General features: G+C 43.9%; 1 protein-coding gene across 1 annotated transcript in view; it reads left to right on the top strand.

Annotated features, from left to right (window-relative positions):
- Window positions 1-18225, top strand: part of LOC308300925 (rho guanine nucleotide exchange factor TIAM2-like) — a gene marked incomplete at both ends in the record, with an annotated part of 46799 nt that extends 28574 nt beyond the window's left edge. The window contains 15 exon segments of the mRNA XM_080744822.1: window positions 411-614; window positions 3480-3535; window positions 9362-9550; window positions 10114-10182; window positions 10394-10519; window positions 11078-11186; window positions 11850-12029; window positions 13691-13809; window positions 14656-14764; window positions 16293-16351; window positions 16609-16699; window positions 17076-17163; window positions 17352-17853; window positions 17855-17929; window positions 18049-18225. Of these exon segments, the coding sequence (XP_080600948.1) occupies window positions 411-614; window positions 3480-3535; window positions 9362-9550; window positions 10114-10182; window positions 10394-10519; window positions 11078-11186; window positions 11850-12029; window positions 13691-13809; window positions 14656-14764; window positions 16293-16351; window positions 16609-16699; window positions 17076-17163; window positions 17352-17853; window positions 17855-17929; window positions 18049-18225 (2153 nt within the window).
- Between the last annotated feature and the right edge of the window lie 1170 nt (window positions 18226-19395).

Genomic DNA, 19395 nt, shown 5'->3' with positions numbered 1-19395 from the left:
GGGTCAATTTAGACCCCCATAAAGGAACCCAAAGAGTCCCTGGAATCCACTTTGGGGCCTTTTCCACCAAAAGAACTTTGGTTCAAGAACCAGTGCCGTTCAACTTTCTTGGAACCTTAGTACATTCTTGCGAACCGGCTGTGAACCGGCTTGTGTTTCCACCAGATTGAACCAGATTGAACCAGAGGAACCAAGGATTTTGTGGTTCCCGTTCCGAACCAACTTTTATGGTACGGATTTTTGTCTGTTCCCCCCCAGAATATGGATGCTGGTGTACCAGTGGTTAAAGTCATTACAATGTAGCAGATAACAAAACAAAAAGTACATTTAGATGGGATTAGAATCTCAGAAATGAAAACTAATGAAACTACTGTAAGTAAAATCTTTATTCTATTGTGCCACATACGCAGGTCTGAGACCTGGAGATGAGATCCTGGTTCTGAACGGCAGCAGTGTGTCAGGACTGGACCTGGGACTCATGCACACCTTCTTCAACCACCACGAGCTCCAGCTGCTGCTGAGGAGAGAGGAGCCGAGCCCCCAGGAGCCCCATGGCCCCTGTCCCCAACCCCCACCTCCCCCGTCAACCACCCAGCTACCCGAGTGGAACACAGGTACATACAGCATATACCAGTATATCATTGTTGTTGTCGGGTGGAAACCTTGTATGTCCAAAACACTTTGATTTTTCATTTTTAGAAATGATCCACACTAGTGAAAATAGCCGATCTACAAGCACACAACGCCTCGCTGTGCGAGGCGTTATGTGCTTGTAGATCTGCTATTTTCACTAGTTTTGTGTGACAGTCTTGTACGATGAAGCAGGGCTTTACTTTACGAAAAAACAAACAAATTTGAAGCCTGGAGATGCAAGGTTTCTGTCCGACAGTGACAAAATACTGACTAGTCCATCTGTCAGGCTACGGCAGAAGTTCTCAATCTCTTCAGGCCACCCCCAGGGGTCAATGACATATAATAAGAGCAAAATATCCGTCTTATCTTGTGAATATGGTCAATGGAACACGGCGAATTGAGACAGACAGGAACAAGAGAAAGAAAACATGTCTTTGATTTTTTAAATATGAGGCTTCAAATTCAGTTTGACAGCCTGTGTGCGTGTGTTGACATATAGTCATGTCACTTCTACAGTGCTGCTGTGTATACTTTTTATTTTGTAACAAGGTTTTAAATGGCTTCTTCTTATGCCATGCCAGGTTAGCTGCCACTTCTGTACGATATCTCATGAAGTGATTGTAGATTTATCAAAGTGTGTAGACAACATCTGATTATATTATCATATTATTATCATATTATGTGTCTAATCTCTACCACCATGTGTGGTGGTGTGTTGTCCCTCTCATCTAAACTGTGACGGATAGAAAATTACACTAGGTGGCAGCAAAACCTCATAAGCTTAGTGGCCTCACTGTGAGAGCTGCCTGTTTATAATTACATAGAACAGACAGATAGACTGCCTTACATTGTGTTTGTTAATCTGTTGCAGGCACGTGCATGGGGGGGGGATTTTATTATTTTTATTTTGTAATGGCCCGCCCAACATCCGTGGCTCCTTGGCCCTTATCAAGACGAACATTTGACAAATAATTATAATTTCACTATCATAATAATTCTTTATAAATATAATTTAAATCAGCCGGCTGCTATAGTCAGTTTTAGTTTCACTTTTCCATGTTTTTGTGAAACATCTTAGTCCATTAGCATAAGAAATCCAATATCCATCCAATATGTACTACATTTCTGGTGTGAAATGGCACGAGGAACCCCCACAAAAAGACCACCCCAAAAATAGCACCTGCTTCCCACTCAGTGCTCTCTGCACAGCCCTGATCTGTTGTGATGGGGTTGCCTGTTCTGCAGAACGACAAGACACATTTTGTAGGATGAAAAGAAAAAAAAGCGTTTATTTGTCATGGATTCACACTGAATCAGAGCTGTGGTGTTTGGTCTGAGAACTGCTGAGCTGTGCGATGGCTCCAAGGGCAGCTGTGTGTGTGTGCATTCGTACGTGCACGCGTGTGTGAGAGAGAGAGCGAGAGCTAGCGTTTCTCTGCCCGCTGGTGGTTTTACTGAATCCAGATCAATATTAATAAACAGCAGTCAGCTTCAGTTACCAGGCCAGCAGCAAAAGCTCTGAGTGGCTCCTATACAGAGGTGAACACTGTAATGACCTGCAGAGACACTCTGGCCCTGGGGAATGCCTGGAGGTTGATGTTAATACAGCAATACTGCTTGCATTTGTGTCCAATTGCTTTAGTGATTTTACTTTTGTTTAGGTAATTGATTATGTCGGCTCTATAGCGGCCCCATCACCAGCTATGATATATTATTGATTATTACACTTACATTTACACTTTTCCATTGTATTTGTGTTCTTGTAGCATTTTTACATTTTCTTTTACATTTTTCTTTGAAATGTGTATCATAAAAAAGTAAATTTGCAATGATGATCAAAATAATAATAATAATACTGTAAACTATAGTAGTATTACAGTATATGCTTTTATAGTTCAAGGCTCTTTGTAAGTCTGTGATGAAAAGAGCTTATTATTCACATTTAAGCTCTTGTCTCTGGTGTATTCTTTGCAACCACTCCTCACGAGCCTAGAGCGTATATCCTAGTCCAGCAGCATATCAGTTGCCTGTGATACAGTGACACGAGTGCTACACTATTCTGAGGCTGACTGGACTTAGCCTGGCTTGGCCAGACTATATACTAATGCAGTTTACAGTTTACAGTTTAGGCATTTAGCAGACGCTTTTAATCCAAAGCGACTTACAATAAGCAGATAATACATCACTATAACAAACAAGATAATATTTCAGAGCATCAACAAAAATAAACAAATGTATGAATATCAGTCTACAAAAACAATATAATCAGTAAAGAACAAAGGATTCTAAAAAAAACTAAAAACAAATGCTAACTAGCTTCATGTATGGTCATTGAGTGATTCAGTAGTGCTATGGGTTTAGGTGGAGTCTGAAAAGGTGAGTCTTCAGTCCACGGCGAGAGTCCATTGTTCTAAGTGCGACAGGGAGTTTATTCCACAGCTTGGGGGCCAGGAGGGCAAACTGTCTCGGACGAGTAGATTTTTGGATACTAACTAACTGCAGTATAGTATCATCATCATCATCCCCACCTTGTTTTAACATGGGTGGATTGTTTAGCTGTGCTAGGCTAGTCTGGACTATCATCTCAGTTTGCAGCCAGGCCCAGAGGCCAGAGATCTCCTTTAAAGAACTGATTACTGAGAACTGAGAACTGATTTAAGCAAATCAATTACTGGCACTTTTACACTTGGTTGACAACTTTGATGTGCAATCACAACAAGGCGAGGGGGTGGGGAGGAGAGGGAGGGAAAACACGTCCTCTAATTGTTTCTGCTCAATGAATGTAGTTACCATTATTATTTCATTATCATAATGGTTTGTGTTGTTTTTGTGTGTTTCAACCACAGACCTTCCAGAGAGCCCCCCGCCTCCATCGGACGTCACACACCCTCCTCCTGCTCAGGTGAGATTGCGACTGTGTGTGTATCTCAATGCAGTACAAACAGTCTTGCATGTTGTATGTGAACAAGGAACAACGCATTTTAGGGGTTGAGGTGGAGTCTGAAGAGGTGGGTTGTCAGACTGCGATGGAAATGAGGAGGGATCAAAGCTCATTCCAATCCACACAGGAGGTCATAGAGGTTGACCCATTAAGACCTGGAACTATGTTATACTTTAGCTATTGAAAAGTAGCAGATATACAAGCTCGGAGCTTGTAGATCTGCGGGGTCCACGGCCAAATACATGTAATTTTGGGGGTCCTTGACATGGGACATTGAGAACCACTGATTTAGAAGAAGGATTTAGAAGACATTATAGAATATAGAATAGAATAGAAAGGGACAATACAGTATATTCAAAGACTTTTTATTTTTATTTTATTTTTTATCTACAGCTCGCAGCGCGCCACCGAGTGCCGCGCTGTGAGCTTGTATATCTGCTATTTTTCACTAGTTAAAGCATATGCTTAAAGCGGTTAAAATCTAACATGACACAAATGCGTTCCAGGTCTAAATGGGGGAAGATGCATGGAGCGTTGGCCAGGGTGTCTTATAGGGGATGGAGGGACAGGGAAAGTCCAGACATTGGCACTGTGTCTCTGTCAGCAAGACATGATCCTCCAGTAGGCTGCTTAATCCAGGCTTACCCCCTAAGAGGGTGTGTGTGTGTGTGTGTGTGTGTGTGTGTGTGTGTGTGTGTGTGTGTGTGTGTGTGTGTGTGTGTGTGTGTGTGTGTGTGTGTGTGTGTGTGTGTGTGTGTGTGTGTGTAGGAATGACTGTGTGTGGTCAAGCAAACGGGATTAACAGCGACCAGCGTAACCACGTAGAGCGTCCACGAGCCTGTGTAGGAATCTTTTTTTTCTTTTTGTAAAAATAGCGCTTCTAATTCCAACGTAGACAGGCGGCTAAGAAAGCTGAGTGCGAGACAGCGGAGAAGACACAATAAAGGAGTTAAGTGGGGTTGCGGAGGCGCGACTCTTTAGACCGTTTAGAGACCTGAGGAGCGACGGTAGCGTTGGAAAGACGCAAGGAGAAACGGACTTCACGCAACGGACAACACAGGAGTTGGACCCTAGCCAACAACGTTTGAACCCGGACTGTCCCCGCATAGTACGCTCGATAACGGCCCGAGACGCTAGCACACACACACACGTGCACACAAAGACACGCGACAGCAATGCTGTTTCTGACAGCCTCCGGTGGCCGACGTCAGACTCACAGAGGACCGCTGACCCCAGAGAAAGGGTCTTCCTCCCCGTCCCCTGCCCCTTCCCTGCCCGCCTCGCCGCGTTCCCTGGCGACGTGGTGCTGGGTGCTGCCCCAGGAGGAGGAGGAGGAGGACGGGGGGGAGGAGGTGGCGGGAGAGGAAGAGGAGGAAGAGACTCCAGAGGAGGTGATATCAGAGACAGAGGTGGTAGGAGAGGAGGTGGAGGTGATCGTAGAGGAGGTACGACAGGAAGACGTACTTACTGCAGTGTCACTGAAGGAGAGACTGACTGGACTCCTGGAGGATGTGGGCTCCTGTCTGGCCTGTGGGAAGGCCCCTGATGGGACCCTGATGCTGGTAAACAGAAACAACCACATGCTAGGTTTTAATCATTCTGGTTCCTTAACGATTCCCTCTTAGCGGTCCGATTCCTTAATGGTTCCCCTTAACATTTCCTATAGGGCAGGGTTCCCCAATAGGCGGTTGTATGTTTTGGACATACAAGATTTTCAGCCGACAACGACGATATCTGAACTGTCGCTGGAGTAGCAGGAACGCCACCGTCGCCCCCTGCAATGTTGTGGCCCTCGGCTTGGTACCATATAGACATAATTCGGCCCTTGAGGAAAATTAATTGGGCAACCCTGCTATAGGGAGTTCCAAACTCAGAGCTGTGTTGGTCCTTGAAATGAAAACATTTGAGACCCATCGATATTGTAATTGTATAACAAGATGTGAAGTCCACATAACCAGCTCTGACAGTGTGATGAACTGGTTCCGGAAAGGGTTCCAAATGTGATGGAACCGATTCCGGTTCCTCAACCAACACTAGTCCTCTCTAGAGACAGAGTTGTCAGCATGACGAGTTGTCAGCATGACAAGTTATCTGGTCTTTTATCTTATTTCCTTGTGGCTGGCGAGGCATGGCAGGCAGTGTGTGGTGGCGGTCGCTTGGAAATAAATAACTTTGATCTCAGAACCATGACTGTTGTCTGTCCTACCTTTGAGCCTGACAGATTGAGCAAGCAACACCTACCTTCTTCTTCTTTTCTTTTTTTTTACCTTAATTTGCTCATTGGTTGTGTTTCAGCTGACCAGTTATGGGTTAATTTGGGTGTTCTGTCAAGCTTAGCTGTGATCTTAAGCCGGTTTTCCATACCACTTTTTAGCCCGACACTACACGACACGGCACGACACCGCACCGCACCGCATTTTTTATGTAGGTTTTCCACTACAGTACCCTCCCCTCCTCTCCTCCTCCCCTCTCCCCCTCCTCCCCTCCGCTCCCAAAATATATAGACGCCCCTTTCAACATACGGATACTCGTTCTCAGTCTGTAAACACAACGGAGATGCTAACTTGCGCTAATTATTTTTAGAGATGTGGTGGACAATGTTTTAGATGCCACACACTCACACAGGTCTTCATCGAGTCTTTACAACTATAGCGACGACTAACGTTGGGATGTTAATGGTCAAATTATAACTTTATTGGCCAAACTCCCCAAAGAAGTAAGCTAATGTAGAGGCTATGCTAGCGCAGCAACAGGACAGTACATGTCATGTAGGCTACTGTAGATTCGTTCAACACATGCAGTTGCAAATACAAACAGGAGACATCTCACTGAGATCTATATAAAATAACGGATTGCCGACGCATTTGCCGTTGATAATTGCGACTCGCGACGATATAGCCCATGTCCACTGTTTGTGTTGATTAATGTTCTTGGTGCTTCGTGGTATCTCAACTGCAGGGCTGGGGAACACAATTCTGCCTAATCGTCCTCTTTATAAACAGATATATAAAACAAACAGGCTTTGCTTTTATATTTGATTTGCAGCCGTGACTGCTTACTAAAATCTGTCTCAAGTTGTTGTGTTGAAAGACACAGCTCAGCCGTGAGACTCTGTCTCTGACCAATCAGTATCAGCAGCGTGTATACGTCACTGATTTGGCCTCACTTAGCCCAGGCCGGGTCCACTCGAGAGTGGAGCCGTTTAAGTACCCCGTTAAGTACCACTTTCACACCACTCTACCCAGTTCCTTGTAGTGGAAAACCTGACACAAGTGGGCGGTGTGGTGTGGAGTGGTGTGTAGTTGGGCCTGTGGAAAACCGGCTTTACAGTGCCATTCACAGTGGTGTTTTGTCATTTCATGAACATTTCATTCATGAACATTTATAGATATGAGTGAGTTTCAGGGCAGATTGTTGTATTGTGGTGTGGGTTGGTGTCTGTGTATGGCAGTATCATTGCTCGCTGCTCAGCATTAAGTTATTGCAGAGTGTATCAGTCCAACACAGACCTCCATGGTGAAGGAGGGAGTTACATATTCCAGCGTGTAATACACACATAAATATGAATAATATTTTGCATGCTGTGTGTGGTACAATAAATAGCACCCTCTCTGTGCATGTTTTGGCTGAGTGGCTGGAGGTTTGGTGTTGAGAACATTGTATCGCTGTTGCTAGATACTGATACTGTTTCAAAGTGTGAGACTTTTACACATCCTGAAAGCAACAAGATGTAAATCTCTGCGCAACTGAATAAGCTAGTTTTTTGGACGTGTAATCATAACAAAGGCTTTACGTGTAAACATTGCAGTTGGCATGCCTTTCCCTGTGTTTCAGTGGGAAATTGCACCGCACTATATTATTAGTATATTTACAGAGGCACTTTTAAATCGCATGGATCCACTCTCCGTTTATATGGAGTCACACACATGCAAAGGATTGTTTTTCAGTGCTAGACGTCATAAGCTCATAAATGCTTGAAGGAACACATACTGAATTCAGACTACTTGATATTTAAAGCAAAGAATAACGTGTTTCATGTACATATTTAGGTTTAGGTGAACACAGAAATCCTCTGTGTTCATTTAGGTCTCAGAGTTAAATCTTCTTTGTTCTTGAATAGATATTATCGCTGGCCCTGGGATAATCCCTGCTCTGTGGTTGGTAGGTACTTTTCAGAACAGTGGCTTTAACTTCAAGAATGTCAGCAGTTTATTCCATTCTAACTGGAGGGAATTATGATGACAAATGGGTTCTGCGTGTTTCGCCGGGAGATCCCAGCTGTTTTCTGCCTCCTCTGTGGGTTGCCTGTGGTGTTGCGACACTGATTATGTTTAACCTGCACACTCATGATGTTCCCTCAGCATGACGGGACAGGACAGCACAGTGGCTGTCATCTCTGTTTCAGGCAGTGTTGATTTCGTCGACTAAAACCATGACGAAAAATGTTTGTCGACTGTGTTTTTTTCACTGACGAAAACTAAATAAAAACTAAGCTGTGATGACTAAAACTAAGGCTAAATATATTGACAATTTCGTCAACAAAAATAAAAACTAGACTAAAACGTTAGGGAGGGACTAGTGGAGAAGAGAGTCATTTTATGTTTGGTTGCTCTCAGGTGTGGCATGCTGAAAATAGCCGTTGTGAGCTTGTAGATCTGCTATTTTCAGCACACAACCAAGTGTAAAATCCGTCATTACGATGCCATCAAGGCCTGCGAAAATACATTTCAGTCGACTAAATCAACTGTAGATTTAGTCGCCATAAAATCTTATGATATTTAGTCGACTAAAATTAGACTAAAACTAAAACTTTTCAGGTGACTAAATTATGACTAAAACTAAATGACATTTTATTCAAAAGACTATGACTAAAACTAAATCAAAATTTGCTGTCAAAAACAACACTGGTTTCAGGACAGGTGCTTCCATCTGGGGCGGGACGTTGGCTGCTTTCATGCTGCAGTTTGGTTCAGTTCAATTCATAATATTGATTTTGAAACGGATGAGCATGAACAGAATATCACCAAAAAACATCAGCAAGTGTGTGTGTGTGTGTGTGTGTGTGTGTGTGTGTGTGTGTGTGTGTATGTGTTTGTTTGTTATAAATGTGACAATTTTAAACACACAAATATTCTTTCGTGGTGTGACTTGGGGTCTCTGCAAAAACTTTTGAAACGGGTCAAAAGGGGTCCTCATACTGTCGGGCAGAAAACTTGTATGTCCAAGTTTCAAATGTGTACGTTCTCACGCAAAGTAAAGCCCTGCTTCATCATACAAGGCCGTCGGACGAAAGTATTGAAAACAGCCGTTCTATAAGAGGCGTTGTGTACTTGTAGATCAGCTGTTTGCACTTGTTTAAGTAACTAGCCCTTACCCGTTCAAAGATATGAGCTCCGAAATGATGTGCAGTGTGTGGGTTATGGGATGTGCACTGTGCACACAGTATATGAGGGATGGAAAGTAACTTTAACTGGTGCTTACATGATAATATGTAGGAGCATCAATGTAAGAAATACCTGTTTTGTTTAATGGCTATAGAGATACTGTGTACCGATCTGCATGATTTTTGGACAACATCTGTAACAGGGCCAGACACTCAGACAGACATTTGGAAAATTATATGTTTGATTTTTGAAATGATAAATACAAATGAACGGTTTTGGACATACAGTACAAGGTTTCCACCCAACAACAACAATATCAATTTAGGGGTCCTCCTTGATGTGAAAATGATTTGAGAACCGCTGTTCTAAATGTATCCGTCATTGTCCACCCTGTCCCCTCCAGAACGTGGAGACGGTGTGCACGCTGTTCCAGACCTTCCCAGAGAGGCTGGGCTCGGAGGCAGAGTGTCCCAAGAACCCTTACTCCAGAGAGGCCAGCCTGCCGCGGCCCTGTCCCCGACACATGTCTGTCTCCCAGAGACTCTGCAAGGTCATCCAGGAGCTGGTGGACACAGAGAAGTCCTACGTTAAGGTGAGGAGCAGAGGTGTTAAGTAACTAAGTGCTCAAGTACCATTTTGTTGTATTTTTTACTTTACTGGCGTATTTCAAATTTTCAGTACTTCTACTACAAACATTTGAAAATGTTAATTGCCAGTTACTTTGTAGATTTCCTGTAGATTGTTATTACAAAACATACACTAACCATGCAGCCCTATATAGGCTTGTACAAGCTTGTACATCTGCTATTTTTAAAAGGTTTTATACATTTTATTCATTTGGAAACTTGCGAAATGGGACATTTCTGCATAATTAGTACTTTTACTTTTGGTACTCCAAGTATATTTAGATGTCAATACTTGTGTACTTTTACTCAAGTTCATTTTGAATACCAGACTTTTACTTGTACAGTGTAACAGAGTATTTCTACATGGTGGTATTGATCCTTTTTTTTACTCAAGTAAAACATATGAGTACTTCTTCCACCACTGTTGAGGAGGCAGTAACACTGCAAATAAGATGGTGGTTCATACATCATACGTGTGTTCTCTCTCTCTCTCTCTCTCTCTCTCTCTCTCTCTCTCTCCCGCCTCCAGGACCTCAGCTGTCTGTTTGAAATCTACCTAACCCCTCTGCAGAATGAAACCTTCCTCAGTAAGGATGAGGTACGTAAAGATGGAACAGAACGCAACAAAACAGAATAGAATGCAGTAGTTTAGCAAACAGAGAGTAACCATGAGGGTGGTCTTTCTGTACCACCTAAACCTGACATACTCATTGCATTTAAGATAGCAAAAAATACCAGATCTACAAGTCATTCTTTCTGAGGCACTACTCTGTTCTCTCTGCTGCACTCTAATAATGTAACTATTTTAGATGGAGTCTCTGTTCGGCAGTCTTCCAGAGATGCTGGACTTCCAGAGAGTGTTCCTTCACACGCTGGAGGAGCGCATCGCCTCCTGTCCAAACCTCAGCTCTCTGGACACACCGGAGCAGTTCAAGGTACTTGTATATCGCCATTGTCGGGTGAAAACCCTGTATGTCCAAAACCGTTCATTTTAAAAATGATCTAAAATAGTGAAAATAGCTGATCTACAAGCACACAATGCCTCGCATCGCGAGGCGTTGTGTGCTTGTAGATCTGCTGTTTTCACAACCTCTGTGCGGCGGCCTTGTCTGATGAAACAGGGCTTTGCTTTGCGAAAAAACGTACAAATTTGAAACTTGGAGATACGAGGTTTCTGTCCGACAGTGACAATATGTGTTACTGTGTGCTGTGTGTATATATGTGTTATTTTTATTTTATTTTTAATATTTAAAGATAGCAGATCTACAAGCTCGCAACATGGCATGATAAAGTGACACATTGTGAGCTTGTAGATCTGCTATTCTCACTAGTTTGGGTACCGGGCAAACTTATCTTTTTGGTCTTTCGCTAAAAGGTTTGGGAACCACCGGTTTATATCATATATTTTGGAAAGCATTTTGTAACTGGTTAAAAAAATGTAACGTATTTCATATTTTAAAAGTTGTTTTCTCTCTACATCTCCTCTCTCTCAGAACCTCCTCTTCTCTCTGGGAGGGTCCTTTCTGTACTATGCGGACCACTTCAAGCTCTACAGCGGGTTCTGTGCCAACCACATCAAAGTCCAGAAGGTCCTTGAGAGAGGTAGGGAAAACATTCTTCTAGTTTTCTATTTTATTCAATTCTGTTCTGTGTCTTGTGTCTAGTGGGCAGAAGTACAAGAAGTAATGATGCTACTTCTTTGGGCTTTGGGTTCAGTGTGTGGGTAAGATTCAGATAAGCACCTGAGGACAGATGTGGACTAGTTCCCACAGTTATTCTTTCGCACGCACACACAGGTACGGATGTGCTTGCGCGTGCGCGCTAGAGTAGACCCTCGATTCGTACCCCAATGGATACTTTGCATGACAGGTTTACAAGTCAGTGTGCAAAATGCTACCTCAGTCCTCACACACATGGTAAGCAACACAGCATTTTGTAGCTTCAGTAGCCGCTGCCCGCTGTTGCCAGAAGAAGTTGGCGAAGAAGAGAAAGATGCTAGTTCAAAGCAAACTTTTAGTTTCGGCTATAATTCAAGGCATTCCTTGAGAAGATTTAAAAAGACTAAAACTAAGACAAAAGCGAGTAATATCCTACTATGTATACACATTAAGGTAGAATAAAATGTGCGAGATGTACATACTTGTTAAAATAAGTCACTATTACACCCCTACCTGGGGAGGACGTTACGATGGACCATCAAGGAGGAGCAAGAGAATTTAAACCAACAACCTTCTGCTCACAACATCCATGTCTCTCTCACTCCAGCCAAGACGGACCGGGCCTTCAAGGAGTTCCTGGAGGCCAGAAACCCCACCAAGCAGCACTCCTCCACCCTGGAGTCCTACCTCATCAAGCCAGTCCAGAGGGTCCTCAAGTACCCCCTGCTGCTCCGAGAACTGGTGTCCCTGACCGACAGCGAGAGCCAGGAGCACAGGCACCTTACAGGTACGTTCATATGGTACAAGTATGGAGTTATGTTTATTGTGCCTGGGTGTCACACACCGTCACACACTGTGGTACCTCTGAGAGTGACTAAGAAAACATAAAGAGCAGCACATCATTACTAGCAGCACAAGAGCTGAAGAAATCCAACATATACTCAGGATTTGACTGTGTAAACAAATATGGTGCTAAATAGCACTACTGGTAAACACAGGGGAACCTCTTTGGATGGTATAATGTAGCACATTTGTCAAATGGTGCTTTAAAGAAACCATTATAGATGCCTGAACTAAACTGAGAACTGTAGAGAACCTCTAAAGAACCATACAGGGGCTCAACAGGTTCTTTGTATGACTGCAGTGGTGCTATTATACCAAGAAGACGCCTAAGGGTGAAAAGCGAGGTCGCGCCATGTCTTGGCCATCTGGCCAGGGATGTATATCGGACCAGTTACCCATATATGGAGACCCCTGGTATATAGATATTTACAGATATGGGCTTAATATTGATGACATCAGGGATCTCCATATATGGGCATGAAAGGGATTTGGTTCCCCTGGCATCACAGGGGGCTCCATGGGCATAAAGGGATTTGGTTCCCCTGGCATCACAGGGATCTCCATATATGGGCATAAAAGGGATTTGTTTCCCCTGACATCACAGTGATGTCAGAGCATGAGAGTCAGCGTGATGTCAGAGCGGCAAACCCATAGACCGTAAAAAAGCGTACACGGACGGACGGACGGACAGACATGATGTGCTGTTTCTCATAGTAAAGAAAAACACATCGACCACCCCAAAGAACCACTGAAGAACCCATATTACTGAATAGTGATTACTGTACACAAGTTACCTATGAAAGATAATACGGTGAAGCGTAGGTTTCCACTGTACAGGGTTCCCACGGTCATGAAATTCCTGGAAATATTTTGAAATTAGAAAAATATTTTTCCAGTACTGGAAAAGTTTTGGAATTGATCAAGGGTCCTGGGAGATCCTGGAAAAAATAGCTATGCATTGTCTTTGGTTATTGATTGTGTTAATACCTCTGAAATGACAAATTAAACATTGTCCAAATTGTCAAATATTAGAGGCAGAAATTGTGAAAATAGCCGATCTACATGCTCACAACGCCTCGCAACAATAGAGGGTATGCGCATGCATAAAGTGAATGGCAAATCGAGTGGCACATCGAGTGGCAAAGTGAGTGGCAAAGTGAGTTTAACATCGTTTAACGTTGTTTAATGCAATCAGATAGGACTTTTCTCTTTAGTGTATGGGCTGTCAAGTCCAGAAAGTCGTTTTTTTGCCACTCAGTAGGCGTTCTGCATAACTTCTTGGTATGATGATGATGTCACATGCATACCCTCTATAGAAACGTGTTATACAAATTTCCTCAACTCTTAGTGCTCGTCAGTGTGCCAGGTCCCCGGTTAAAATATGATTATTTCAGGGGTCACAGCCTGAAAAGGTTGAGAACCACTGGCATACACTACCTGTCTTTGGCCATTGCGCAATGCGCATAGGAGTAAGCGACTTGTTATTGAGCTGAATTATTGTTATATAGTCCTGGAAATTGGGTTAAATATTCTGGAAAAGTTTTGGAAATTAATTGGTAAAAATGTGTGGGAACCCTGACTGTAATGTGCTGTGCCGTCCCACAGATGCTCTGAGGGCCATGGAGAAGGTTGCCAGTCACATCAACGAGATGCAGAAGATCTACGAGGACTACGGCTCTGTGTTCGACCAGCTGGCTGCGGAACACAACTCACCTGACAAGGAGGTAAAGCTGCTGTTCTGCGTGTCCGCTTACTACTTGGTTGATCCATTGAATGCTTTCTTAACAGTTTGCAAATTGTTCAGTGGTTTTATTATACAATGGTGCTAAAAGGATAACACAAAGATCCTTATGGGCTTGTTTCCATTGTGGTCCTGCATATTCAATTCATCGACAACCACACGCCACCCTCACGGTTCGAGACTTTAATTCTATTCAGCTCTGGTCATTGTTGAGTATCGATGCTCTACCATTGAAGTCTTGGGATTTCATTGGAAAGAATTGGCCACTAAAGACCTATTCATACATTTTCAAAAAAATCAATTAAACATTTAGATTTTAGATTATTATATCTTTCTTTAAATTATTCTTTTGAAAATGCCTACATGCCCATTTGGGTTAATGTGATTGTGATTAAACGATAAAAGCCCAAAAAAATGTTTTAGGGAAGCAAGACAGAGCTGATAGGGAGTTTAGATACAGTATAGATCAGTGTTTCTCAAAGTGGATTCCAGTGAATCTGTGGGTTCCTTTAGGGGGGTCTAAATTGACCCATACAAGTCTGTAACTCTGACAGTGTACAAATGGAACCGAATTTGGTTCCATTTTGTACACTGTCAGAGTTAAGGGGAGAACTTGAAATTTTAAAGTTTGAGAAACACTGGTATAGATCATAGGAAGATACAGGTATGACAATATTCCATGCTAAACCAGCAGAGGGCGAGAATGTGCCATCTAATTAGTACAGTAGTATGCTATCAAAGGAGAGCCATAGTCATGTAGTCCTCCAGTATAATAGAATCTGTGCTAATATAAACTATTTATAACAAACTCTCCTCTCTTCTTCTCTAGGTGACAGAGATCTCCATGGGTGAGTTTCTCATCCATTCGTCAGAGATCTGGCTGAACCCTCTGCCCTCTCTGGGTCGCATGAGGAGAGATCCAGAGATCACTCTGTTTGGTGAGCACAGACCTCATCTCCAACACACAGATAATAATGTCCATTTTGTCCATTTTTATGAACATGAACTGGAGGCTTTGGATTTTTTTATTGATTACATCTCGTCTTGTTTTAATTCTTTCATAGTGAAGCCTGTATCTAACAATGTTTATACAGTTTATACATAAACGTTTATATATTATATAATATATATGTATGAATGTAAGCATGTACTGTATTTATGTATCATCTGTTGGCTGGAAACCTCATATGTCCAAAACTGTTACTTTCAGGATTCAAATTCTAAAGCACACTAAAGTAGCAGATCTACAAGCTCAAACCCCGTCGTTTCGCACCGCGATGCGAGTTTGTAGATCTGTTACTTTTGATGCTTTGTGTGACGCTGTAGTATGATCAAGTAGGGTGTTAATTTACGAAAAATAAAAAAAAATCACACCCGTGTGAACTGAGCGGTGGTCGTGGGGGGGGGGGGGGGGGGAGGGGTGCCTGTGTGTGTGGGGTGGGTGTGTGTGTGTGTGTGTGTGTGTGTGTGTGTGTGTGTGTGTGTCTGGCCTGGCCTGAACAACAGCGCCCCTCCCTTAACACCTTCTAAGCCTGGTCGTACTCCCTCGGACTTCCTACTGGGTCCCATCAGCCACACGTCTATTCCCGGACTTTTGATATAAATGATAATAATTTAAAAAAAAAACATCGGAAATTCTTCTCTGTGTCTTTTTGGAGCTATCTGAAACGGTTAATATGCTCTCACAGACATTTTCTGGTGCTGGGTGTGATACTCGTAATATCCAGCAGGCCACGCCGTTGACTCACATTCTGGATGGATGGCTGGCCAGGAGTGGCCATGAACTCTCCCCAGTGTTGAAACTCAACAAGAAAGACACACAAGATGGCTACTCTTTGTCTCTGTTCGTGGATCGCGGTTTCAATCACGTTCGGGCGCCGCTTCTCTATCGCTCCTTTCCCTGCTTCGCCGCACGTAAACGAATGGAATTGATCTCCCCTCCGCCTCGCCAAAGTATGATCGCCGACCTCTGCAGGATGAATATGTACGCTGTATCGAGCACTCCATTACGTGTTGTTATCATGTGGGCTTTGTTTTTTTAAAACATGTTTGTAAATAAATGGCTTATTTCTTCGGCGCTACCTCTGTTCAGAGGGTTCTGCCGCGGCTTGCAACGTGTTAACATGTGTGGTGAAAAAAGGTACTTCAGGCTACATACAGACACGCACACACACACGCACGCACGCATACACACACAGCCACGTATAGGAGACGGTGTAACCACCGCTCAAAAAGGTAAAATATGGAGATAAGAGGTTTCTGCCCGACAGCAACGATATGATGTCTGACTGAGGGAAGCTGATATTCAAGATTCAACAGATGCCATATTCTTTATTGTTCAATCTTGAGCTTGTAGGTCGGCCATCTTTGCGATTTGTCGCATGATGAAGTATTGTATAGCGCGCTTAAGTAGTAGAATACCAGTAAACTGTAGTAGTAAACTAAATGTCTGCTTTTTCTCCTCAGTGTTTAAGAGAGCAGTGATTTTGGTTTACCGAGACAACAGCAAGATGAAGAAGAGGATGGTGAGTCTGACCACTTCTTTCCACCTGTAAAAACACAGGAAAGCATCCGTGTCAATTTAGATAAAGAAATAGCATATCTACAAGCTCACAGTGTGTCAGTTTGTGCCGCACTGCAAGCTTGTACATCTGCTATTTTTGAATTTCTTTTTGAAAGATCTTGAAAGTGTGAGAACTACTGATTTAGAAGGCATAGAATCGGCCTAGTGGTAAATGTTTGGGTTGACATGACATGTTTTTTTGGTTTGTTTTTCATGCAGACATCTTCTCGGTCAGGTGACCTGGACCCATTTAAGTTCCGCTGGTTGATCCCTGTGTCTGCTGTCCAGGTCCGCATGGGAAACATCACAGGTTAGAGACCCAGACCCACCATGTTCCCAGCTCCTTTTCACACTGTTCACTGTCTGGATGTGTCTTTTATACTTCTGTCTGAAGACCCATGCTGTACAGTACCTGCTGCTATTTTTATATATATACTGAATGTGTTTTCCATGCACCTGCACAAGAAGCATTTCTGCCATCCAAATGTGTCCATAGTTACTTGTTAATCAACTCTAACTCTTCATGTAATTATAATGTTGAGAGCTCACACATTTCTTTTTTAATTAATACCTGTAATCGTGTGGCAATATAGTTTAATATAGTTTTCTGATTCAAGCTTCCCATTTAGGACAATGCATCCTCCCTCACCTTTGATTTCCTCAACTTCCTTGTTTCTGCTGTATAGGATCTGAGAACCCGTGTGTGTGGGAACTGGTTCATACCAAGTCAGAACTGGAGGGAAGACCAGAGACTGTCTTCCAGCTCTGCAGCAGGTAGGATGGACAGAAAAGTGTCTACTTGTTAGATAACTTAGTTTTAATCGATTGCTTTTAATAAACTCTGTTTTGTTAGATTATGAATGAATAAGTTAATGAGTGAAATGGGGATCATTTAGTACCAACACATTAGATTACACTGTTGAGTTGTCTCTATAACATTGTGTGTGTTTGTCTCCCCCTAGTGGTCTAGAGTCCAAGGCCAGCGTGGTCAAAGCTCTGCGCTCCCTCCTCAGGGAGGGCTCCTCCAGACGCACGCTCCCCAGAGCCAGAGCCCTCCGAGGAGGAGGAGGAGAAGCCACCACGGGCTCCCTGCGGAGAACCAAGACCTCAGGGGGACTGGGCTCGTGGAGGAGGAGTAGGAGGAGCCCTCAGCGGGAGGCGCAGCAGAAGAAGAACGCCAAGACGACTCCGCAGCTGTCGGACGAGGGCAGTACCTCCTCGTCCTCTGGCGGGAGGACGCGCCCGGGGGACACCCGGTCGGAGCCCCGGCTGCCCAGCCAGGAGGCCAGCATGGACCCCTTAGGCCTCCCCGAACCCCCGGAGGCCAGCATGGACCCCTTAGGCCTCCCCGGCCAGGAGGGAGGAGGAGGTGGTGACGCCCTGGGGAAGAGAGCCAGGCTCTGCTCCCTGACCAGCGCACTGGAGGCGCAGCTCCAGAGACTCAACTTCACAGAGGAGGAGGCGGCGCGGGAGGAGTCGCAGCAACAGAGGACTACAGCGGGGTACGACGGACAGGGGGGGCACGGTTGCAGCGTCGGGGGCACGACAGACGCGGAGCGATACAGGACATGGTACAACGGACTGGAGCGGGACGTCCAGTTAGGAGGAGTAGTAGGAGGATGTGGGAGTGCAGCAGAGTCACTCCTCCGGTGCGAGCAGGAGTACGTGGTTCAGAAGAAGAGGAGCGTGATCTTCCAGGGAGGAGAGAGCCTGCAGGAGGACCTGAACAGCCTCCTGGAGAGAGACTACAGCGTGCAGAGTCTCAACTCTGTGGTGAACGAGGACTGTTTCTTTGACAACGTGCTGGGCACCCAGAAGGCCATTCCCTCCATATAGAGCAGTGGTTCTCAACCCCTTTTGAATTTCAACAACCCTCGTTTTTGATATGCGTTCTTTTCTTCTTTCTTTGTGAGCGGTGCTAACCGCTCCTACATTTGGCTTTGTCTGTTTGTCCCGCATCTGCCCCGGACTGTGATGATTGGTCAATCGGTGTCTGTTTGTACGCCCACAGTGGTCACAGTGGCCAAGCTTCGCGGGGCGCTTAATGGAATTAACTCGTGAATAGCACCGCTCACTTCACACAGGGTGTGATTTTTGTGAACCCCCATCTACACTGTACAATCCCCCAGTGTTAATTTAACTCTGAGAGTGTGCAGAGTTACAGACCCATAAGGGTCCATTTGGACCCCTGGTCTGATGTTGAGAACCATATCGTCGTTGTCGGGTGGAAACCTTGTATGTCCAAAACCGTTTGTTTTTATCATTTAAAAAAAAACGCCGATCTACAAGTGCTTGTAGATCTGCTGTTTTCACTACTTTTGTGCGACGGCCTTGTCTGATGAAGCAGGGCTTTACTTAGCGAAAAAACATACACATTTGAAACTTGGAGATACAAGGTTTCTTCCCAACAGTGACGATATCTTCATTGAGCTAAATGAATGCTCAGGTCTCAGCTGTGCACCAACAACCACAGTGTAGAGATGACAACCAGAAGACTACCTAGTACTTACCCACTTCAATCAATATGTGACTGTTATTTGGTTGAAAACCAAAAAATGACCTTTTCCAGGAATTAAAAATGTGCTTTTCTAAAGCAACACCCACGGTGTTACTCTGAAGTGAACACGTGTTTCTATGTATATTCCTGTGACACATGGTTTATGAAACGTAACTCAGACCATTAAAAATAGAGGCGTGATCTATTTCTACTTGGCTTGTTAGGCCTAGAATTATTGACTGCTTTAACTATTCCGAGCTTGTAGATCTGCTATTTTTGAAAAATCGTGAAAATTTGAATTTTGACCCGATTCTATAAGTGTCTTGTCAAAGAAAAGGTCCTTTTCACTTAACTGGAGCTCAGTTAGTCTGTTCTTTAGAGACTACTATGTCAACTTTTTCTTGTGAAGGACCCCCAAAATTATATGTATTTGGCCACGGACCCCCATCTCAAAATATTTAGTTCCAGGGACCACCCAGAAGCAAAATATGAGTTACAAATGTTCGCTT

Source organism: Nannobrachium achirus (assembly GCF_963921795.1).
Source record: "Nannobrachium achirus genome assembly, chromosome: 16".
Lineage (NCBI taxonomy): Eukaryota > Metazoa > Chordata > Actinopteri > Myctophiformes > Myctophidae > Nannobrachium > Nannobrachium achirus.
The sequence above is the reverse complement of the archived record's forward strand: the minus strand, read 5'-3'. Positions and strand labels throughout refer to the sequence as shown.